The sequence below is a fragment of the Notechis scutatus genome, chromosome 2 (genome assembly GCF_049901735.1).
Source record: "Notechis scutatus isolate UNSWTSFEM ecotype Mainland chromosome 2, rNotScu1.2, whole genome shotgun sequence".
NCBI classification, from domain to species: domain Eukaryota; kingdom Metazoa; phylum Chordata; class Lepidosauria; order Squamata; family Elapidae; genus Notechis; species Notechis scutatus.
Genome location: NC_142010.1, coordinates 26,976,342 through 27,000,140, shown reverse-complemented (window position 1 = coordinate 27,000,140; position 23,799 = coordinate 26,976,342). Strand labels below are relative to the sequence as shown.

The 23,799-nt window shown below is 48.3% G+C and overlaps 3 protein-coding genes across 8 annotated transcripts in view; 2 read left to right on the top strand and 1 right to left on the bottom strand.

The window, feature by feature from the left end:
* LOC113426549 (major histocompatibility complex class I-related protein 1-like) overlaps nucleotides 1–23,799 on the top strand; it is a 405,199-nt gene that overhangs the window by 204,621 nt on the left and 176,779 nt on the right. The gene's annotated exons all lie outside the window — the stretch shown is intronic.
* The window catches only part of LOC113429845 (antigen peptide transporter 2-like), a 127,831-nt gene that overhangs the window by 13,160 nt on the left and 90,872 nt on the right, over nucleotides 1–23,799 (top strand). For 2 of the 4 annotated variants that reach the window (XM_087953831.1, XM_087953832.1), the window contains exons 7-12: nucleotides 2,093–2,221; nucleotides 2,491–2,679; nucleotides 3,883–4,056; nucleotides 6,490–6,649; nucleotides 8,133–8,269; nucleotides 9,142–10,022. In XM_087953831.1, the coding sequence (XP_087809957.1) occupies nucleotides 2,093–2,221; nucleotides 2,491–2,679; nucleotides 3,883–4,056; nucleotides 6,490–6,649; nucleotides 8,133–8,269; nucleotides 9,142–9,333 (981 nt within the window). In that variant the 3' untranslated portion in view covers nucleotides 9,334–10,022. Of the gene's footprint in view, nucleotides 1–2,092; nucleotides 2,222–2,490; nucleotides 2,680–3,882; nucleotides 4,057–6,489; nucleotides 6,650–8,132; nucleotides 8,270–9,141; nucleotides 10,023–23,799 lie in introns of those variants that run through there. The other 2 variants (XM_087953834.1, XM_087953833.1) reach the window with 2 other exon arrangements.
* LOC113428434 (class I histocompatibility antigen, F10 alpha chain-like) overlaps nucleotides 9,507–23,799 on the bottom strand; it is an 86,877-nt gene continuing 72,584 nt past the window's right edge. The window contains exons 5-9 of one of the 3 annotated variants that reach the window (XM_087953899.1): nucleotides 18,245–18,343; nucleotides 17,723–17,755; nucleotides 16,173–16,205; nucleotides 14,354–14,387; nucleotides 13,291–14,082 (exon numbers count right to left, since the gene is read on the bottom strand). In XM_087953899.1, coding sequence (XP_087810025.1) covers nucleotides 14,368–14,387; nucleotides 16,173–16,205; nucleotides 17,723–17,755; nucleotides 18,245–18,343 — 185 coding nt within the window. In that variant the 3' untranslated portion in view covers nucleotides 13,291–14,082; nucleotides 14,354–14,367. Of the gene's footprint in view, nucleotides 9,622–13,290; nucleotides 14,083–14,353; nucleotides 14,388–16,172; nucleotides 16,206–17,722; nucleotides 17,756–18,244; nucleotides 18,344–23,799 lie in introns of those variants that run through there. The other 2 variants (XM_087953900.1, XM_087953901.1) reach the window with 2 other exon arrangements.

Sequence of the window (23,799 nt, the reverse complement as noted above, 5' to 3'; positions counted from 1 at the left end):
CATTATGCTCTTTCACTTTTATTACTAGGGCTTGCAGATCCCTTGCCTTTTTGGTTATTAGATTATATCCTTAGCATGGCACAGGTTTATTGATGTTTCTTCCTCCAATTTTACCAAATTGACCCAGACTCAATAGACACATAGAAATGGACACTTGACAATAGTTTTTTTTTTTTTTTTTGTATCTCCCTTCAGTATTTAGGGGCGGGGAGACTTTTATTTTACAAAGGAATAGCTTATATATAAAAAAGGTATTGTGAATTATAAATGTCTTCAACTCGTGCAATCAGTTCAGTTAGCACCTAAATGAACCTTAACCAGAGATCTGTTTTCTATTTTAAATATCTATCTATCTATCTATCTATCTATCTATCTATCTATCTATCTATCTATCTATCTATCTATCTATCTATCTATCTCTAAAAGTGAAATACCACTCGCACATCATCACAAAATCCCCAGAACCATCAAGCCTACAAACTTGAAATTTGGCACATATGTTCCTCTTGGCTTCTAGGTGCTCACTAAGAAAGGATTTTTCAAAATAACCATCAGAGCATTAGTATTTGCTATATTATTATTATTAGCACACTCTGATGCTAAGGAGTTCTACTCCCCCTCCCCACCTGAAAAGAAATCTGTTCCAACTGCCAGTTGCCAAATATAAGGGAAACACAAGCAGAGGAGAAGAGTTTCACTTTCAGTTTTAGTTTTGCAGCAGGAAGCAGCTTTGGTACAGAACAGTTGAGCTAAGCCATGCCCAGGCTCCTTGCTGTCTCCTTGCTCGCACAGCAAATACTGTTTCAGTTTCCAAACAGCCCTCAACTCTCTCATATACTGACAGGACACTAGCCAGAGGAATATTCCGATGGATGCTGGTAGGCAGAGGCACAGTTTTTCCCACTTATTTTCCTCCCCCAAAACTAAGGTGCGTCTTATACTCCAGAGAATCACATAGTTTTGTAGCGAAGCATGGGTACCCTGCTAGTTTTTAATAGACTATCTACACTACACTGAGATCTATACTGTTGTGATCTCCTGTCTGGGCTACTACAAGGTGTAGTTGCTTGCCCTCCCTTTTGCAAATGGAGCTTCATGCACTTGTGCTTGCCCATTTCTCCTGTGGCCCAGTTTCAAACAGACCACAGCCTGGTAGTGGGCAACAGCCCAAGAGTTGGGGATCCCTGCCTAGGGAATGCCAGTTGGTAAGGCCCAGAAGTTACACCTTTTCTGATGTATTGCCCAGCTTACGGAACATTCACCTTTTGTAGAGAGGAAGAGAAAAAATGTGTAATGCCCCTGTCAGAGTCTGTATCTGAGGAGGAAGCCAAACAGCTGAAAAGGAGTGGGAGTGTGGCTCCGTTGGCTGTGGAGGAGGCTGGGGAAGGGCAAAATCCAGCTGGGACAACAGAGGAGACATAGACCAAGGGAGAGGGAGTTCAGAGGAAGATCCAGGCCCACCTCCTCTTCATCTTAGGGCACGCAGGGAGGAACGGAGAAGAGCGCAATGTGGGTTGCATGGCTTATGGGGGAGGAAAGGGCCCTGATTCCCTTCATTAGTCACAGCTGGGAAGACAGTTGATAAGAAAGGCACGTTGCGTGCGGTAGGCTGCTGGGAGCAAACATGACTTTATCCTGTGTTGTCGTGGCTTATCTGTGTTCCTGGCGTCTTCCCAACTGTGTGAGTATTGCCATGCCTTCAAGTCTGAAATTCTTGCTCCTGCCCTGCCAAACTAATTATTTCAGTTTGGCTTGTTTGGACTTTAAGTTACAGTTTGTGTTGACCATGTTTTGGACTTAATTTTCTGCAGTCAAAGGCTGTTCCTGGGAGTTTTTCTCCAGCCAGCTGGACATTGGGGGCAAAGTTGGAGCTAATAAAGGGACTCATAAGAGTGTTGCCTTTGTGCTTATCTGACTGTTTTGCCTTTGTGCCACGCCCCGGGTCCTCCCAAAATTTTTCCTATCAAAAGAAAAGGGGCTCTGCATTGACTCACATAGCCCACTCAGCCCACCCAGAAGAAGTAGAAGACATCATGGCGTGAGACAGAGGCAAGGTACTCAGCCACTGCCTTCCGTTTTTCTCCCACTCCAGGTTCTCCGGTTGAGCATGAAGCTGATCCTGCTCTACTGTGGTTACCAGCAGATCCACACCGGCCTCATGACCGGAGGAAACCTGGTCTCTTTCATCCTCTACCAGACAAATGTGGGGCGGTGTGTACAGGTCGGTGAACACTTAGATTTGAACATGTTTTTTTCTCCAGCACTTCAGGTTGGGGCTCTCTGAACTTGCTTACCTTCTCGTAGACATTTCATTACCCAAATTAGGTAACAGCACTGGTGATGCTACCTAGTTTGGCTAACGAACCGTCTGCAAGAAAACAAGCAAGCTCAGGGGGCCCCAAGGACCCCTCATGTCAACCCGGCTGCCTTCCTCCCGTTGCAGATGCTCTCGTGTCTTAACGTTGCTCCTCCTTCCTTTCCCCCCCGCAGACCCTGATTTACACTTACGGGGATGCCCTGAGCAATGTGGGCGCTGCAGAGAAAGTCTTTGAATACCTTGACCGGGAGCCGTCTGTCCGCACAGAAGGGACGTTGTCTAAGGAATCCCTCCACGGACGTGTCTCCTTCCAAAATGTTTCCTTCTGCTATCCCTCCCGCCCCGAGATCCAGGTCCTGAAGGTACTTTACGGGAAGTTGGAAGTCTTTGCATGACACTAGCAATTGCACTAGCGCTTAGACTGATATACCACTTCACAGTGCTTTTCAGCTCTCTCTAAACCGGGGTGTCCAACTCAAGGCCCACGGGCTGGATCCAGCCCGCGGGGTGCTTAAATCCGGTCCGCAGGGCTGGCCTGGAAATATCAAAGGACCAGCCTGTGGTGCCTCTGCCGGCTGTTTTCAGGCCATTTTCGGGCTGTGTTTAGCCCGTTTTTGGCCAGCAGATTGCTGCAGGAGGCCACGGAGGGTGAAAACTGGCAGAGGGGACCGTGTGGGTCCCCCCGTGCTCTGTTTTGGGTGGCAGGGTGCTGCAGAAGGCATCCGTCCCATCTCCCCCCCCCCCACCAGCCCACAGAGGAAAACTACAATGTTGATCCAGCCCTCGAAGGAATCCAGTTTGACACTGCTGTGCGAAATGGTCTATAGCCGTGATGGGGAACCTATGGCATGCGTGCTGGAAGTGGCACACAGAGCCATTTCTGCCAGCACATGATTGTCGCCTGGAACTAATTCACTGTGCATGCGTGCACGCGCCCCCCACCAGCCAGCTAATTGTCAGGTATCTGCCACGCATGCACGGAGGGAGATGGGCACATGTGCACAGGGGTGTGCGGCACGTTTACTTGCCCATTGCATTATGGGGCAGGCATGTGTGCGCACTTTCGACGATGAAAAGGTTAGCCATCACTGGTCTACAAAGTCAGTCTATTGCTCCCAATAATCTTTGTCAGAACCGACTGAATGCCACCTCTGGTCCAGTTATGCAGGATCCAATCTGGGTCGGTCACTGGGACCAGAGGTTTCGTCTCCCGACCTTTTGGACTTGGAGAGGAGCCCACCGCCAGGGAATCTCTCTCCAACAGAGGGTGTATTTTGGGCAGTTCCGTATGTGATATTTATAGGGTGCCTGTTGTGTCTGCATGTTGATTGGGTTGTTGAAGGCTGGCTTTTTTTCTTCTTTCTATCATGCTTTGAACCCATCTCAAATTTTATTCTGGATGTTATAAGATGCCCCTTTATCAATCCACATGCATCTGTTTCTTCACCTGTCCTATTTTTGACTGGACATGGAGAGAGATCCAGAAGGCTGGCTTTTATGTGCATTCATTAACATCGCATCTTCCTGCTTCATTTTACATGCATTTACACATCTCTTTGCCACAGAATGTCTCCTTTGAACTCCGCCCTGGGGAAGTGACGGCGCTGGTGGGCCCGAACGGCAGTGGAAAGAGCAGCTGCGTGGCCCTCCTGGAGCACTTCTACGAACCCCAATCCGGGGAAGTCCTGCTGGACGGAGTCCCAGTTGGGAAATACGAGCACAAGTATCTCCATAGGCAGGTGAGGGAGGGAACAGCCTGGTTGGAAGCAGCAGGGGGTGAGGGCAGCCTTTGGCTTTATCCACTTCTGGGCTGAAATATTTGGGTCTCTTGGCACTAAAATGGAGGTTCATTCAACCAGGAAGAGAATGTGGTTGGGAGATGGAGAGAGGAGAAATGTTAGACCAACATAGTATCCATTGTGATTCTTGTCACCTGCAGGACAGCAATAGCAATAGCACTTAGATGTATATACCGCTTTATAGTGCTTTTACAGCCCTCTCTAAGCAGTTTACAGAGTCAGCCGCTTGCCCTCTAGGGACCCACTTTACTCACCTCAGAAGGATAGAAGACTGAGTCAACCTTGAGCCGGTGAGAATCATACTGCCAAACTGTCGGCAGCTGGCAGTCAGCAGAAATAGCCTGCAGTACTGCACTCTAACCACTGCACCACCACACCTCAGGATGAGGCCTGGGTCTCCTTGGGTGGTTGAAGGGCAACACTTGGTGATGTTTTGGAAGTGGGGGATGATGCAGAGTAGGCAGGACCACGTGATATTAGGAAGACGTGGCTGGAACCAATTGGGCTGCAAGAGCATTGCAGTTTTTGTGTGTTTGTATTTTTAAATTCTAATTTTTATGACCTACATTGTGCTTTCTTTGCATTTCCTGTCTCAGAAAAAGGGGTAAGAGCCTCTGGTTTTCAGAAATTGTGTGGCTGCCATGCAAAAATGCCCCAGAGAATGGTGAGGGCAGTGCCAATAGGACAACTTTGTGAGCCACAAAATTGGTGCTTGAAATCTACAGAGATGTCTAATTGTGCTCTAGCGCAGAAGGAAGTAAAAGATACCTGGAATTAATGGCTTTTGATTTCTTATGTTCCTTGATAAGTGAAAAGGTGCGGCATTCAGGAAATTCTGCAGACGTGGTTTATATCCTGAGATAAAAAGATTAGAATCTCCTGTGATCTATAAATGTGGCCGTACCGTTTTTCTGGCAACTGTTTATATTTATGTGTAAACTGATGTGGTTTGTTTCGGTGACCTTCCTGGTCTAGCCACAGACCTGGCATTCATCCAGATGCCAACAAATCACTTTGCCTCCAAATTAAAAAAAGCAGAGAAACAGCTCAAGGTCTACAGTTGGGAGATGTAGTGAAACTTAGGTCTGCATGTAAGATTCACTACAAGAAGGACAACGGGCTGACATGATAGCCGTGTTCCAATATTTGAGGGCGTCATGCCCTTGTTAGAGTCAGACTCTGAGGGAGAAGAGGAACAACCAACAGGGAGGGGAGGTGTGGCTCCCGAGGTTGTGGAGGAGGCTGGGGAGGGGCAGAGGCCGGCTGGACAGTCAGAGGAAAAACCAGGCCCATCCCCTCTTCATCCTAGGACACACAGGGAGGAACGGAGAAGGAAACAACTTGGCTTACGAGAGAGGAAGCGGCCACGATCCCTCTCATTGGTTGCAGCTGAAGAGAATAGTATATAAGAGAGACGGCTAAAACACAGCGTTGCCAAAAGCAAAGCGTGTTTTATTTTGGGCTGAAGTTATGTTGGTTGGCGTCCTTCCAACAGACTGTGCCTTGTTATCTCCTTGAAGTTGGTAATTACTTATCCCGGTCTGTTGTGGAAATTCCTTCATTGTAGTTTGTTTTGGTTTTTTATTTCACCTTCATTTGCTCATTGAGTTCGGACTTTATTGCTTTCTTTTGAAGACTATTTTTGAATAAGTTTAATCTCCAACTGAGAATTTTTGAACAGTGGGGCCAAGTTGGAGGCATTAAAGGACATTTATTTACGTTTTGGATTTTATTACGTTTGTGTTACACTCCGGGTCATCACAGAGGGGCTGCCACAAAGAAGAGGGAGTAAACCTGTCCCAAAGGTGCTTTTTCAGGAGGCAACTGGACTTTCTTGTTTTTTTTTCCATTCCCCACTGTACTGTCAAAGCTGAAGAAGCTTCTTGGATGAGAAGCGAAACATCTTCAAGAGAAAAAACAAGAAAGTCTAGTTGCCTCCTGGGGAAAAAGCACCTTTGGGGCAACCGTGATCTGGTTGGACTGAGAATCTATACAGGGAATCAACCTATTCTCCAAAGCACTTGAAGGCAAGGCAAGAAGCAACAGATGGAAGGTAACCAAGGAGAGAAGCAACCTAGAATTAAGGAGAAATTTCCTGACAGGGAGAACAATTAATCAGTGGAACGACTTGCCTCCAGAAGTTGTGAATTCTCCAACACTGGAAGTTTTTAAAGGTGATTGAACAACCATTTGTCTAAAATGGTGTAGGTTTCCTAAGCAGGGGGTTGGACTAGAAGACACGCCAGGTCCCTTCCAACTCTGTTGTTCTGTATTCGATATTCTGCACCTTGAGCATCAACCAGCCCCACTTTGGAAAGTGCTTGATGAGGAGGATCAGTGGCGTTTCTGATAGGCCTCCCTGTCCAATTGCAGGTGGCCCTAGTGGGCCAGGAGCCCATCCTATTCTCTGGGTCCATCAGGGAGAACATCACCTACGGCCTACAAGGCTGCAGCGAGGAAGACGTGAGCAGAGCAGCGGAAGAAGCTGATGCCTTGGGATTCATCTGTCAGCTGGAAGGAGGCTTTGATGCAGGTGGGCAAAATCCATCCACCCCCCCCCCCCTTGATTCATCCCATAAAACCCCCACTTTCCTCCCAGTAAACCCACCAGTCCCATTTCTTGGCTCTTCTGAAGTGAAATCCTGCTTGTTTTGTTGCAATCTATACAGTAGTCCTTGGGTTAGGACCATTCCTTCGGCTATCGTTCCAAATTACAGTGGCACCAAACAAATGGAGGTTGCAACCAGTGGTGGGATTCAAATAATTTATTAAGCGGTTTGCTTGCCCCACCCACCACCACCCAGATGCCCTCGCTTCCCCCGAGCATTCAAAATCCAAGAAAGAAAACCTTAGACTCCATTGTTATAGAGCAGTGGTGGCTAACTTTTTTGGGCTCCTGTGCCAAAAATTGTGTGTGCGCTTGCATGCTCACACTTGTGTGCCAGCACCCAGAAGGCAATGTGTGCCCCCTCATGCCCCCTACGCATGTGCACGCAATACCCCCACCCTGCCGTCCCCTTATATGCACTGTACCTCACAGCTGATTTTCGGCTGATTTGTGGCCTTTTTCAGCCTCCCAGAGGCTTTAGGAGGGCTTCTGCAGGCTTTTCAGGCCGAAAACTATGCCGGTTTCATCACTTCCAGTATTTCCAGAAAAACAGGAAGTGATAAAACAGGCCTAGTTTTTGGTCTGAAAAGCCTGCAGGAGCCTTCCTAAAGCCTCTGGGAGGCCGAAAATCATCTGTGAAGTGTGCGCATGAGGTGAATTTGCCTGCAGCTCGCGTTCCTTGCAATTTAATCTTGTGTTCTTGGCAGCCTTGCAATACCTTGACAGGGCTTGTTCTTATCTGGGACAATTAATTTTAATAGCACTTTACTCTGAATGAACGGAATTCACAGAGAGGCATTAAAAAGGTTTTGCTTTTATCTCTGTTTTGCATTTCTTTGATTTGAATGAGGCTTGGGTCAGAACAATCGCTTAGCAATGAAAATTCCTGTCACAGTTGCACTTGTAACTTGAGGACTATCGGTAATGCTCCGGGTTACACGATCATCCTAATGATAACAATATCATTAAAACAGAAAAGAGAATTCAAAGAGCTGATTGCACCATTGTGCCATTTCAAAAATCGCAAATCCTAAAATCTCTTCTATAATTGTTAAAAAGTGCAGGGAGGTCTTTTCCCCTCCTCTGGACCTTTTGCACTGTCCAAATTGTATTTATTTATTTATTTCATTTGTCAATCGCTTACAAGATAATAGATATAAGTATAAACATGAGTAAGAATACAGGAAATAGGTACGAATAAATGGGGACAATAGGACAGGGACGGTAGGCGCGATGGTGCACTTTTGCACCATTATTACGGTATCTCCCTCCCACTAGAAGTTGGGCTTCTAGTTTTGCCTTGTCTTTCAGCTGAGTGGCTTTGCCACCCCTTTAGGGCAACAAGATTTGGTCGGCCTTGACTTCGCTCTGGATCTCCTCTGTTTTCCTTGCTTGCCTTCTTTTGCAGAGGTGGGGGAGAAGGGGGGCCAGCTCTCCATCGGGCAGAAGCAACGGCTGGCCATCGCCCGGGCCCTGATCCGTGACCCGAAGGTCTTGGTGCTGGATGAAGCCACGAGTGCCTTGGACCCCGAGAGTGACGCTGCAGTGAGTGCGGGGGATCCACGAGGGGGCTGGGATTGGATCTTGGCTGGATTAGTTCAGGGCCGCTGAAGGGCTTCATCTGAATTTTTGTGAGGTGAATAAACTGGGTTTATTTGACTGGAAGTATCGTAATTTCTTCCAAGTTTGCTAAATCTCTGGTTTCGGTAACCAACACAGAGTAGATCTTGGAACATTCTCCTAGGCCATGCATATTTGCCTTCATTTGGGTGGTTTTCCAGGCTGCAAAAGGCTTGGGGCCAAACTCTATTGCAGTGCTGGAGAAGCACTTTTCAGTGGAAATGTGAGGGAGCTTCTATTTAGTGCCGTGATGGAGAACCTTATGGCACACGTGCCACAGATGGCACACAGAGTCATTTGCACAGAGTCATTTGCACGTGAGCCCCATCCAAGCTTACCTGCACTGCACATGCGCTCACCTCCGAACTGATTTTTGGCCCGTTTGAGGCCGTTTTCGCACTGCCAGAGGCTTGAGGAAAACCTCAGGAGCCTTGGGAGGCTGAAAAATGGGCCTTCCGGAAATATCAGAAGTGCCAAAATGGGCCCATTTTTCGGCCTCCAAAGGCTGCAGAGGATTCCCTCGAGCCTGCGGGAGGGCGAAAACAGCCTCAAACAGGCCAAAAATCAGCTGGGAGGTGCACACATGCACAATGCAGGTAAGGGGTTCGGGGCGGGGATGTTGTGCACACATGCGCAGGGGGGGCAGGGTGCATTGCATTGTGGGTGCCAGCACAGGTGTGTGCGCTATCGCACACGCACGCACTTTCAACATACCACAACAAATAAGGTTCGCCATGACTGATCTAGTGCTTCTAAGGAGGTCAGGATTTCCTCTGGATCATTACTTCCTTTTCCAGATCCAGCGGTCTGTGCAGACCAGTGGAGCCCGGACGGTGTTGGTGATTGCTCATCGGATGCAGACGGTGGAGAACGCAGACAAGATTGTGGTGCTGGAAGGAGGAGAGGTTGTGGAAGAAGGGACTCACACGGAGCTGATGGGCCGGCAAGGCCCCTACTATAGACTGGTGGAAAGGTCCCAGGCGGAGTGACTTCCGGAGTTGCAACGGAGATGCTCGGCCACAGGATCCACTGCTTTTGTAGATGCCAAATGCATGATTGGTTGGGGGAAATAGACAACAGCACTCTCTTAGGGAAGGAGAGTGACCCAGAAGCTGGCCTGTCTAGCAGCTCTTGGCCAGTCAAGGGTTGCTGAATTGCACCCATTTGGAAGAAGAGGAGGCCGTCTTTCTCATCTGGGCACAATTCAGGTGGTGTTAAGTAGCAACTTGGGCCCTGGAAACTCCATAGTGAAAGGTGCACAATCCCGTTTCAAGCAACTGTTTTGTTTAGCAATGACACCAATACCCCAGATTTTCCTTTGTTTAAATTTAGTATGTGAGACCTTTTTGTACAACCTCCTCTTTTGTCACACTTTTTAATATTGGTTGCAGAAAGTAGAGTTCCTCTTTGTTTTGCTAAATAAAGTATCTCTGGGATCCCTTTTAGTCCTTGCAAATCTGTATTTGGATGGAAGTCACACAGATAGGTCTTGTTTAGCGCGGTTACAGAATTCCCACAAAATGGTTGCGTCGTTCAAATTTGTACTACTCAAAGTGATATTTCTATGGAAAACAGGGTAATGGCTTTTAGTTCAACGGAAATAGGCAATGAAAAAATCTAATTGTATATTTCTATATTTTTATTATTAAAATGCAACAGTAAAAGATTGAAGGAATATATGTGTCTGTTTCCTGTTCTTTGCTGTACTTCAAAATGAGCCTCTTCTTGTTTTGAGCTTCCCTTGAATGGAACTTTCCGTTCCTCCATTTTGCACACATAACAATTACAGTCTATAGCTCCGAGGGCAATTGTTCAGAATTAACAGAATAACAGAGTTGGAAGGGAATTTGGAGGTCTTCTAGTCCACCGAGGGGAGGGGTGGAAAGGGCAGAGGGGAGAACTTGCCCCACTCACCCCACGTGCCTCACCTGGCCTCCTGGCTACTTCTTTCCGCTTCTTTCTTCTTCTGCTTTTGACTACACCCAAGAGAAGCAGCAAAAGTCTTTCTTTCTCTCCCCCAAACACCGCCAGAAATGAGTCTTTGGGACCCTGCAAGTCCTCCTCGTTTCTGGTGGAGTTTGGGAGAGAGAAAGAAAGACTTTCGCTGCTTCTGCTGCTTTCCTTGCATGAAGCCAAAAGTCTCTCTCTCTCTCCCTCCCTGAGAATGGAGCAGGAGACGGTATCCTGCGATCCCAAATAAAGAATGATCGATTGTTAGGAAAACAGGGTGGGGACTTTTCCTGAAGACTTTTTGGGGGATTTTCCCAGGGTCTTGGGTCCGCGGGATTTAAAATTATGAGTTTGGTGGTCCCTGATGTCCAAAATGTTGGCGACCCCTGTTCTAATCCAAACCCACTGATCAAACAGGAGACCCGCCTATACTATTTCAGACAAATAGTTGTCCAGTTCTCTTTTTAAAAGCCTCCCGTGATGGAGCACCCACAGCTTCTGAAGGCAAATTCTGTTCCACTGGTGTATTGTTCTGTCAGAAACTTTCTCCTCAGTTCCAGGTTTCTTCTCTCCTTCGTTGGTTTCCACCCATTGTTTCTTGTCTTGGCTTTAGGTGCTTTGGAGAATAGCTTGACTCCCTCTTCTTTGGGGCAGCTCCATTAGAACAGGGGTCCCCAACCGCCGGTCCGCGGACCGGTACCGGGCCGCGGAACAAGCCTTACCAGGCCGCTGGTTGCTGGGCGCCGCCATCTTTTTGGTAAAAGCGCTTCTGGTGAGCTTTTCCAGGTAGAAAGCTCACCGGAAGTGCTTTTCGTCAAAAAGATGGTGGCGCCAGCGTTCGGTGAGCTTTTCGGGTAGAAAGCTATTTCTACCTGAAAAAGCTCACGAGCGTATGGCGCCGCCATCTTTTGATGAAAAAGCACTTCGGTGATGTCACCGAAGCGCTTTTCATCAAAAAGATGGCGGCGCCAGCTAACGCTGAACCGGGCGCGGCGCCCAGCTAACGCCGGAACCGGGCGCGGCGTCGAAAAGATTGGGGATCCCTGCATTAGAACACTGAGCACATATACACGCAAAACCATCCGCTCTTCCACCCCCTCTGCCAGTTTGCCAAGGTGAAAGGGTTTTAAGGAATCTGATAAAATGGACTGGATCTTTCCCCGTCTAAACGATTACATACACTGCTCTTAGTATGCTGTAAGGTTTTTGTTGTTCTCGACCATGTTAAAGAAACTTAGTCATCCCTGGTACTTGGAATTGATCAAGACATCAAACCCTGGATATTTCAGTCATGGACATGGACTGCAAGAATTATTACATATCACTGAAAGGAGGTATAGTTAATCTCATTTAACAACCCAAATTGGAACGGGCAACTCAGTCATTAAACAAAGCAGTCTGTCAATGGTCCGACTAGCAAATACCCCCAAAAAGGAACTCTCAGGGTCATTGAATCCCAAAAAGTAAAACTTTATTGAACTCACCATGTCGGAACTGAAGAAGCAAAACCAGTTCTGATTTTCCCGTGTGAAAGTTTGCTCAGTTAAACAAGAGGCTCCCTTTCTCCCACCCCTCCGATGTTCGCGTTTTCCAATCGCAAAACTACTTTTTGTTATGGGAACAGTCCACTTCTCCAGCAAACACCTGCAGTTGTGACCTTGGCGTTGTGCAAGTTCTCGTCCTCCGAGGACGGCGTCTAGGCACCCCGTTTCCTCCCTGCGCATTCCACCCCTCCCCTCTTTTCATTGGCAAGTTGAATAGCGATAGAAGTTAGAAGGCAATAAAGCGATTCAATCTTGACACAGTCATTAAATGGGATTTTTTTTCCCCCTCAGGAAAGAGGCAAAGAAGACAATTATTATTTTTTCTTTAGGTGTCTACTTATAATTTTCCAGTTCTTGAACCGCAATCCTTAAAGTTATCAAGGAAGGACATAACTAAGGCTCTACCACCAACCCACTGGGACATTATTTCTTTTGGACTTTAGATCAGGCTGAACCACGCTGTCCTTGAGATCGGGAGAGAGTTTAGCCCATGAGTTTGTTTGTTCATATCCCACTTTTATCATTTTCAGAAAGAGCTCAAGGCTGAGGACACAAATAACACTCTTTCCTTGTCCTGTTTTCCTCACAACAACCCTGTGGAGACACCATGACTGGCCCAAAATAACACAGCTGACTCTTGTGCCTGAGGTGGGACTTGAACTCACTGCCTCCTGAGTTCTAGCCTGGTGCCTTAAGCATTACAGATGGTCCTTGACTTACGACATTTCTGTTGTTAAGTGAAACATTTGTTAGGTGAGATTTGCCCCATTTTACGACTTTTCTTGCCACGGTTCTTAAGTGAATCGCTCAAATTGTTAAGTTAGTAACACGGTTGTTAAGGGAAGCTGGCTTCCCCATTGACTTTGCTTGTCAAAAGGACAAAGGTGGCTAGTCCTGAGGGGGGAGGAGGGCAGACCCCCCTCCCTTTCACTCCTCTGTGGCCCCAAAGCATCTCCTGTAACATGGGGGGCATATTTCCTATCAGTCCAGGGTCTCCCCACTCTTGGACCCCTGCATCATCACACCTGAAGACCCCAGAGAGGATCTGTGAGAAACAGGAGAAGCCGCCCTTCTGCAAGGGGACCAGGGAGGCTCTGGCCGGTCACTGAACTCTCTCCCAAAGGGCCCGTGGGTGAGGCTCAAAGACCAGCCACTTGGACAACAACCTGAGACAAAGGTGGATTTGAGGGGAAAGCAGCCTCTGTTGCTGCCACACCCAAGCCAAGGCCAAGAAGCCATTTTGCAGAAGATCAGCTGGTGATGCCGGAGAAACCTCTGGAGACAGGAACAAAATGGCTGCCTCCCCCCCAAAGGAGAAAACAGGAGCCCCCCCAGTTCTCCCCTTGGTTCCTCCCCTTCCTATCACTCGGAGTGAAATTGGGGTCTCCGATCAACAAGAAGGGGAAAATCTTTGTTATTTCCAATTTATAATAAGAGGCAGAAACTGTCCGGTAAGAAGGAATCAAAACCATTTATTTTCAGCAAACAATTTTGACAAACTTTATAATATATGTGCCATTGTTAAGGACATAGCAACCTGACTCTGCAATTGATCTCATGTTCCATTTATCTAAATCATGAAAATCCATAAATGGCAATCTATATAAAAATCAGTGTCAAATAATATACTTAGTATATTCATTATTTGTCAAACTTTGTGTTATCAAATATATGGTCAAATAGCTATGCAATAATCAATTAAGAATGCATTAACTATTTTAGTGACAAAAATCTCAGAATGCACATTTCTTCTTTTAGTAACAGTTTCATCAAAGATTACATTAAACAGATATACCAGAAAAAGAAACCTCTACCTTTATCCCCAACAAGTATAATGAAAATGAACAACTTATCAATCTTTCTTAAAGTAAAACCAATGAACTCTTCCTCCTATTCCTCACCCCATTTTCTCTAAACCCGTCTCTAAAACCTCTAATCTTTAACCTCTAATCTCTATCCACTAAGATTAATCAGCAAAAGCCCATTAAGGGTGTTATGCAACCTACCTATTATAAACTATTATCTACGAAACCCAATTTGAAACCTTAACACATAATATATCCTTTTCTCCTCTGCTCCTCAATCATGATAGAAAAACATTTACCGATTTAGCAATAAAAGCAGTGATGAAAGACCCAAAATCTACCCTGGTTCCAGCATGCAGGAAAGGCCCGAAGAGCCCGGCCTAATTCAGGAGGAGGCTGATCCCTCTTCATTCCTCTCTCTTTATGCTGGGAGTCTCCGCTGGGAGGAGGAGGGAAGAAGCACCCAAGGGTTAGAGGGACCAAGACAGGCAGAGCCTGAGAGGCGCCACAGGATCAGAGTTTGGGGGGCAGGAAGACCCCTCCCCCGAGCCCTCTCCCCCAAATCCCTTCCCTTCCAGTGTGTGGGATGAACCGGAGAGAGAAGAGGGATTTCCAAAGCATCTTCACCCTCCCTTGGTCCTTGGACCCCAAAGCCCTCCCCCCTCCCTCCCCCCCCTCACACCCCATGTGGCCCCCACCCGTCCACTCACCTGCAAGGGGGCTGCTAAGCGGCCTGGTTGCTCCCTGGATTGGAGAAAAAGACACAGAATGAATGAATGTCTTGTCCTGTGAGGAGGAGAAATCTCTCTCTTCTCCATTCAACCTCTTCAGCCTCACAAACTTCTCAGAGGACGTAAAGCTTTTTATTTATTTATTAATTAAACTTCCATCCCAAGCATCTCATCAAGGTGACTCTAGGCAGCTCACAGTAAAGTTCAATAAACTGCCATGTGGAATATTTAAAACAATAAATAAAATCCAGATTCCCCCATCAGATCATGTTGCCTTTGCTCCAACAAGAAAATCAGGTCCAGTGAAATATATAACCGTATGTGGTGGACTTGTATATAGAAGCTAAAAGATATTGGACCAAAATACACACATGGTTGGAAAAAATGATTAAACAACATATACATTTGAATCCTGAAAGATTAGGAATGGTACCTGAAGGTTACAGCAAAGAAAAGACATACTTAATTTTACATGTATTAACAGCAGCTAGAATTGTATTTCCTCAAAATTGGAAAAGTAATAAAATACCGATAGAGGGAAAAATAATTGGAAAAATATTTGAATGTGCAGAAATGAATAGATTGACATTAGTAATTAATGAAAAAGAAGAATCTGAATATTACATGGTATGGGACTTGTTTTATAAATGGCTAGGAAATAAAATTAATTAAAAGGGATTAGACGTATTTATAAAGCAATGATAGAAACTAGCGTAATAGACATCCTGAACATTACTTATATTATATATATGGGAATGTGATTATTATTATATTGTTAAGAAGAATATTATTAGTAACTGTTAAGCACATGAACCATGTACCTAAATGACACACGATTGAAATGGAATGAATTTGTTGTATGTTAAAAATAATTTAAAAAAAAGATCCTGTCCAGTGTGTGGCCGCTGTCTCGAGTCGAACCCAGGACGATCTGGAAGAGACCCACGGACGCCATGATGGCCCATGAACCCTGGGCTGCTTCTGAGGCCAAGACCAAGGACGGCAGATTGAAGACTCCCAGGACCATAATCCTGGGCAAGTCCATGCCAACCCTGAGAGGGTCTCCAGCAGCTCAGGCAGGGAGGGGGCCATGCGGCAGGGAGGCTGGTACAGTAGCCACAAGCCCATCATGCCAACCCAGAGTCAGAAACAGGGAGTCCCAACCAGAATCGTGGGGCGGGAGCATCCTGAGTGCCAGGAGAGATTCTCAGGGGACCCCTGGAACCCCAACAATCCTGTCTGGGATCTCGGTTGGTGCCACACCTTAAACCCATCTGGGCATATCTGAGAGAGAGGGAACCTCTTCCCCTTCCGGAGTCAGCCAGGTCCCATCTATGCCAGCAGAAGAGTCTCTAGCCACTGGGGATCATGGCATCGCTAGTGGTTTCCCTATTTCCCCCTCAAAGAATTGGGGGCTCCTTCCTCCAAAGGGGACCACCAGGCTCCACCATGCAGACTCTGGGCTGCCTCCCCTGCCTGGATCCAACAGGGAGAGTTTTCCCTTCTCCTCTGCAGAACAAATCAGTGCAAGGAAAGTGACATTTGGGACACCCGGCCGGCTTTCATGCCTAAGGCGGGACTAGAACTCCCGGTCTCGCCTGGTGCCCTCACCCACTAAGCCACAGGGGGTGCAATTATTCCAGTGGTTCCACCAGAAGCAGAGGGAACAAAGGAGGATGAATCTGGAGGGCCTTTCAAAAGTGGGGGGGGGGCTCTCCTCTTTTCATCCCCTTGTCCACCCAGAATCTTCCAAAGGGACAGAATGGCTCATGCAGCAGCAGCAGCTCCTCTGACTTACCCTGGTCTGAACGGTTGGATCCTTTATCACTTGCTGGAAAAGAAGGAAAGAAAAAGAGGGTGAGCAGGTTGCTCTCTTGGCTTATAGGGGGAGAAGCTCAGCTCTTTCTGACTCCAGCTCCCTCCCTCCCTTTCTCTCTCTCTCTCACACACAATCAAAGACACATAAATCCAGGGGTCGCCAAGCTTTTGGACCTCAGGGACCACCAAACTCATAATTTCAAATCCCGCGGACCACTAACATGAATTGTGACAGACGGTGGCTTGCTGATGTCAGTGGGAAAGTTGGTCCCATATTCCAGAGCTGCATTAGTCACAGGACTGGCCTGTGCACCGGCCTGCCATGGATGAGCTGCTCCGGGATGACCACAGCTGACTACTGCAGCTCTGGAATATGGGACCGGCCTGTGTTTGGATTGGAAATCTCCGCCGTAGCGGCTGGCACCTGTAACGTGCAAATCTGCAGGCAGTGCATCATGCAAAAAGCAGCGCAGCCCTCGCCGGCCAGGACGAGGTAACGGTGCTATTGCAGCAAGAGGGGGCTGGCGGCACAGGCGGGCTGAAGCAGCGATGGAGACGGCTGGAAGGCGCAGGAGCGCTGCTTTACTTCCATTTGTGTGGCGCTCCCGCACCTTCCAGCTCGCCTCTCCTGGCCTGGGCTCTTCCTCGATGGCCGCGGGCTGTAGGGACGGCTGGGGCAGGAAAAGTACCGGCTGCTGGTGGTGGGAGGGGTTGGAGTGGACAAGTCTGCCCTCACCATCCAGTTCAGAGGTCCAGAATGGGGCGTTGTCGGTGTCAGTTTTCTCACGCCAAAGGGTGGGGGCCAGCGGGTGGGTGAGCCATGTGGGTGGGGCAGCCTTGTGTTCCTGCGCAGCATGGATTAATTGCTTTGGGGGAGATATTTCTCTGCGGACCAACAAAATTTTCTCACGGACAACCAGTGGGCGGCAGCCCAAAGGTTGGTGATCACTGCACAAATACACAGAGATTGAACCAAACTGCTTTGGCTAAAAGGCATCGGAAACAATTCTTAAATTTCAAATGTTTATCACACAAAGCCAGAAGTCAGAGCTGGACTAACAAGATACAGATGGATCCAAGGTTGCTTTTTGTAACCAGTTCATACTTAGAGAGCCTTGTGATGGGAGACCAAGAGGAGATCCAGCTGGCATGCCCCAAAGCTCCTTTTCTCTCAAAATGCCCCCTTTGGACCCCTGATTTTATGGAGCTTCTGAGTCTCATTTGGCCAAGACTTTCCTTTCTGCCTCCTTGGGAAACAGAGCATGTCCTCAGTCAGAGGGACCTTCCACCAGCTGCGTCTTCTCACCTTCTTGAAGGTTCCTTGTCCCAGGTGTTTCTGCTTGAGGACTCCACTTCCAAGAACAGCCTGGCTGTAATGAAAAGGGGGCCCATCTTCCCCAGCCTGGTTCTTAGCATGAAGAGGAAGATAGGACATGCAAACAAACACACACACACACCCCTCTCAACTAATGGTGCCTCTGGTCCCTGCTCTAAGTTGAAGATTACATGCAAAGAGGACAAATCACTCACTTGGCGTTGCTTTGTAACCACCCTGGCGTCTCTCTGCAAGGACAAAAATCAGTGAAAGCTCAAAACAATCCACCAGAGATCATCCAAACTCTCCCTCCGTAGGAGGAAGAACCGCAGGAGATACTTCACAGACCCTTTGTCCCATTTATAAAGACAGAAAGATCTTCAAAATACAAATGTATCTCCTGATTTGCCCCAAGAGAGACCTGCTGCCTCCAAGATGGATGGAGGGGAATTGGGGGAAGCAGCAGCAGCAGCAGCTGGGAGGGGAGGAAGGTTTTCATGGAAATCCTTCTCTGCTGCTCTTTGACCAAATTCTTCGAAAGGGACAGAACTGGGAAGCCTCTTCCCAACTCAGGAGAAGACAGGACTGCCTGAATCTCAGACTCAGCTGAATGGAGTCGGGAGTCCCAGCGAGAGGCGGAGATCTCAGAGGGCTATGAAAACAGGACAGAAGGAAGCCCAGAAGAAGCTCCCCAAAGGGGGTCCTTCCATCACCCCCCCTCAAAAAAAGACACTTACTGAAGAATACCAGGATCCCAGCAATCACACCCACCAGGACAAGAGCAACCACAACGCAGCCGATGATGAGCCCCAGGTTGGATTTTGAATTGGTTGGTTCTGAATTGGGAGAAAGAGCAGATCATTGAAGGAGAAGCCCAAACAATCTTCCCAAGAGAGACCTCAAGAAGGGAAAGCTGAAAATTCCCCAAAATTAAAATCTCCATATCACCCAAGGGTTAGTGGGACCAAGACAGGCAGACCTTGAGAGGTGCCACAGGATCAGAGTTTGGGGGCAGGAAGACCCCTCCCATTGAGCCCTCTCCCCCAAATCCCTTCCCTTCTAGTGTTTGGGATGAACAGGAGAGAGAAGAGGGATTTCCAAAGCATCTTCACCCTCCCTTGGTCCTTGGACCCCAAAGACCTCCCCTCCCTCCCTCCCTCCCTCCCTCTCACCCCATGTGGCCCCCACCAGTCCACTCACCTGCAAGGGGGCTGCTAAGCGGCCTGGTTGCTTCCTGGATTGGAGAAAAAGACACAGAATGAATGGATGTCTTGTCCTGTGAGGAGGAGAAATCTCTTTCTTTTCCATTCAACTTCTTCAGCCTCACAAACTTCTCAGGAGGATATAAAGCTTTTTATTTATTTATTAATTAAACTTCCATCCCACCCATCTCTTCAAGGAGACTCTAGGCAGCTCACAGTAAAATTCAATAAAATGCCATGTGAAACATTTAAAACAATAAATAAAAACCAGATTCCCCCATCAGATCATGTTGCCTTTGCTCCAACAAGAAGATTGTTGTATATGACCAAATAAGGCCAAGGAGTGGAATCGGTTAACGGATTCCACTCACTGGCTCAGACAGTGGGAAAAACGAAGTCCCGTCAGTGGCTGAACCTTTGGACACCGCCGACTTAAAAGCCAGCGCCTGCCGCAGCTGAGCACCTTTTTTGAATTAAACCTGAAATAAAGATTGCTTACCGTTCCTGCTGTGTCCAGCCTCTCATTACACGTGGACCCACTAACACTGGCAATGATGGTGGGATTTTGAACTGCAGAGAGAACAAAGACACCTCGTGGGATTCAGATGCCATTTCTACCAACCCGCGGAACGATCGTGACCGACCAACTGATATGGCACAACGCGCAACCAGCCTGGCTCACTGTCCAATAGCCATCCCTTACGATCCAGCAAAGGAAAAGTGGTCATCCTACATGGGCCGTTTCAACCTGCATTTGGAAGTCAACGGACTTCAAGCTGCCCCCGATGCACAGAAGAAAGCACTATTCTTAACATACTGTGACATCGAGATCTATGAAATGGCTGACGCTTTGGTTGCAGACGACCTACAGAATGTATCCTGGGATGAGCTCCAGCTCACACTCAGGGGGCATTACGGCCCTTCTCCCTCCTACCTGGTCAGCCACTACGATTTCTACACGCAGAGCCAGAGAGAGGGAGAGACGATGAACATGTTTGTGGCAGACCTGAGGAGAATCACAGATTCCCACACACCAAGGGGATGATCCGGGACCGGATCATCCGGGGGACGAAGGATCCCACACTGCAAAAGAAACTTCTGGTCCATGAGGATGTTTCGTTCAAAGAGGCAGTTGATGAAGCAAGAACTGCAGAATCGTTTGACAACTCGGCGGCATGGATCCGAGGGATGGGGAAGGTCCATGTGACCGTGACCTATTGCCACCCGCACCCACGCAAATCCATTTCCGAGACCAGCGATGATGATCACGAAGATGTACATAAGCTGAAATCCGGTAAGCCAGGCAGAAAACCAGGAAACAGAGAGTGCGGCGGCTGTGGCGGAAACCACCACCATTCGGCATGCCTATTCCGAGACACCATATGCTGACAATGTGAGCGCAGAGGCCACATCGCGGAAGTATGCCGCACAACACAACCAACCAGCAAGCAAGGTAGGCGAGCAGTGTCGCCTGCGAAACAATATGGCCGCCAAGGGTGGGGAGCGGAAGAACCCTGGTGGGAAATTCAAAAAGAGGGAAGATGCCAGGGAAGAAGAAGCCCATTTCACGTTCATGGGCAGTCCTGGGAAAGAAGACAGCCCACATGGAGTATGACACTTTCCGGGGAAACCTGCCAATCACAATAGTAGACCGGGACCTGCCCAGCATGCTTGGAAGAGATTGGTTCTAACCACTCCAAATAAACATCACTGGCATCCACACGACGAAGACCACCACCTCCAGCCCGGCAACAAATATCGCAGAGTTGGAGTAAGAATTCAGTGTCGTCTTCAATGACCAACTGAGCAAGTATACAGGGACCCCCATATCATTTAATCTAGACCCAAATGTTTCTCCAGTCCACCTCAAACTGCAGCGAGTTCCGTTCGCCCTCCACCCAAAAGTCGAAGAGCAACCAGATAAGCTAATAGCCCAAGGGGTTCTAGAACTGCTGGACCATGCCAAATGGGAGACCCCAATCATCATCCCAGTAAAACCAAATGGGTCAATAAGAATCTGTGCTGACTATAAAATGACCCTGAACAGTGACCATAGTTCAGCACCTCCTGCACTCCTTGGGCCGAGGGACTATATTTGCCAAATTGGACTTGGCCCAGACCTATCAGCAACTGTCCGTCAACGAGACAATCACTGAGGCACAAACCATATCACGCATCGGGAGGCATTCAAGTGCAATTCAGAGTAAGCATAGCACAGGGCCTCTTCCAGAGCATCATGGAATGGCTACTGCACAATATCCCAGGGGTCATACCCTACTTTGACGATGTAATCGTCTCGGCCAGTAGCAGGGTCAACTAATGAAGTGTCTAAGGGCAATCCTGGGAAGATTCCAGGAAGCGGGGCTGAAGTTGAAAAGGAGCAAATGCCACATAGCAGTCCCACAAGTGGAATTTTTGGGGTTCCTAATTGACACCGCAGGCATCCAACCCACAAACAGAAAGCTTAAGGCAATATGGGAAGCCCCCACAACACAAAACAAGGCGGAACTGCAAGCATTCCTAGGATTGCTTAATTTTTACAATGTCTTTCTGCCACAGAAAGCAACCATTGCGGAACCTCTCCACAGGCTGCTCGATATGACGACAAGCTGGACTTGGGGACAACGTAAGGCCGATGCATTCACAAAAATAAAAAACATTTTAACATCAAACAGCATCCTCATCCAATACAGCGAGACGCTACCTCTAACACTAACATGCGACGCCTCCCCCTACAGCATCGGAGCGGTCCTCAGCCACAAATTACCCAATGGGACAAAAGCCCCCATCGCATACTTCTCAAAGACATTATCAAAAACACAAATAAATTACAGCCAGATAGACAAGGAACCACTTACCGCAGCCGCAGGGGTCAAGCGATTACACGAATACCTGTACGGCAGGCGTTTCGACCTCATCACCGACCACATCCTGGGCATCCTCGCCGGTGACAAACCCACACCAAACATCCTGTCGCCCAGGATGTTAAGATGGACAGTGTTCCTGGCAGCATACAGTTACTGCATAATCCACAGGCCAGGAAAAAACATCGCCCATGCCAACACCCTCAGCCGTTGCCCCCTCCCAGACCCAGCCAAAGACCTAGCGCCATCCACTACAGCACTGCTCGTAGAAAGCATAATGCCTAGACTGATGATGTCATCAGAGATCGCAAGACTCATAGCTGCGACAATATCATGGCACGGATTTCAAATGGGGTGTGGAGGGGATGGCCGGAGGCAGTCCAAGGAAAAGAATACCAGCCATATAAAAATAGGCAATCTGAACTGTCAGTGTTAAAGAGCTGTATACTATGGGGGGATCGAGTAGTTATCCCCCCCCCCCCATTAAGGAATAAAATACTGGAGATGCTGCATGAGGGCCACCCCAGAATGGTCCGAATGAAAGCCCTAGCCAGAAGCTATGGGTGATAGCCAGGGCTAGATAAGGCGATAGAAACCTGGGTCGCCACATGCACCCCCTGCCAAGAAACCAGACCTGCACCCCCAGCAGTGAGGCCCAGAAAGTGGGAGACACCAACGGCACCGTGGGCCAGAACACACGTCGACTTCAAAGGGCCCTGCCAAGGATAGACATTCCTTATAGTCGTCGATGCATATTCCAAGAGGCTGGAGGTAATCCTAATGAAATCCACCACATCGGAGGCAACCATAAGAGCACTCCGACGGCTATTCGCCACCTACAGGTTACCAGACGTCCTTGTATCAGACAACGGCCCACAGTTCACGTCACAATAGTTTGAAGTTTTCCTGACTGGACTGGGGGTCCGACACGTGCTGTCAGCACCTGCTCACCCGGCCACAAATGGACAAGCGGAGATAATGGTCCAGTTGACCAAAGAAATGCTACAGCAAATGGGCCGAGGGGACTGGCAGGAAAGGATGGACAGAATGCTCCTAGTCCAACATATCACACCCCACACAACAACACACCGCAGCCCAACGGAACTATTAATGGTGCAAAGGCTGCGAACTATGCTTGACCGAGTCCACCCCAACTATAGCACAGAGACACCCCCAGATTCCATGGGAAAATGCAGGCAATTCACAATAGGGGACCTGGTCTACGCACATAACTACACTGGGGGACCAACATGGGTGCCAGCTTGAGTAAGCAAGATCACAGTGGAGACCGAAGAAGGGAAGCTATGGGAACGCCACATCGATCAACTATGAGGCCGGGTCTCGAACTCAGACAACCAGCCAGGCACCCGACATGCAATAACAGAACAACCCAATGTGCAGACACCAACCCCCATACAACAACGGCGGAGACACTTATCTTGCGAAAAGGAAGTCCCGCGGTATTCTTCTGAGGCCTCAGGTTCGGCGGTCCCTGCCACACCACAAGTGGGCTTCGAGACTGTTCCGCAAGCAGGGACTGGAGCAGCGGCAGACCCATCCATTCGGGCCACCGTTCCAGGAACAAGGGAGGTGTGCAGGTCTAATCGCACCCACCGAAGCCCCGCCTACTTACGTGATTACATACTGTAGGCGAGCGCTGATTGGAGGAACACTAACTAGGAGGGGAGGGTTTTTGTATATGACCAAATATGGCCAAGGTGTGGAGTCAGTTAACAGACTCCACTCATTGGCTCAGCCACCGGCGGGAAAAACGAAATCCCATCAGTGGCTGAAGCTTTGGACAGCGCCGGCTTAAAAGCCGGTGCCTGCCGCGGCTGATCAGCTTTTTTGAATTAAGCCTGAAATAAAGACTGCTAGTGGACCCACTAACAAAGATCATGTCCATTGTGTGGCAGGGTCCCAAAGACTCATTTCTGGTGGAGTTTGGGGGAGAGGAAAAAAGACTTGCTGCTTTTTGCATGCAGCCAAAAGCAGAAGATGAAAGAAGCGGAAGAAGCAACCCGGTGGCCAGGCAAGTTCCCCCCTCCGCCCAGGGGTGGGATTCAAATTTTTTAACAACTGGTTCTGTGGGCATGGCTTAGTTGGTGGACGTGGCTTGGTGGTCATGTTATTGGATGGGCGTGGCCAACTCAATATCACTCACATCAAGGCACCTCCTCACCTGGCCTTTCATGACTGTGGGGATGCTGCAACAGTTGTAAGTGT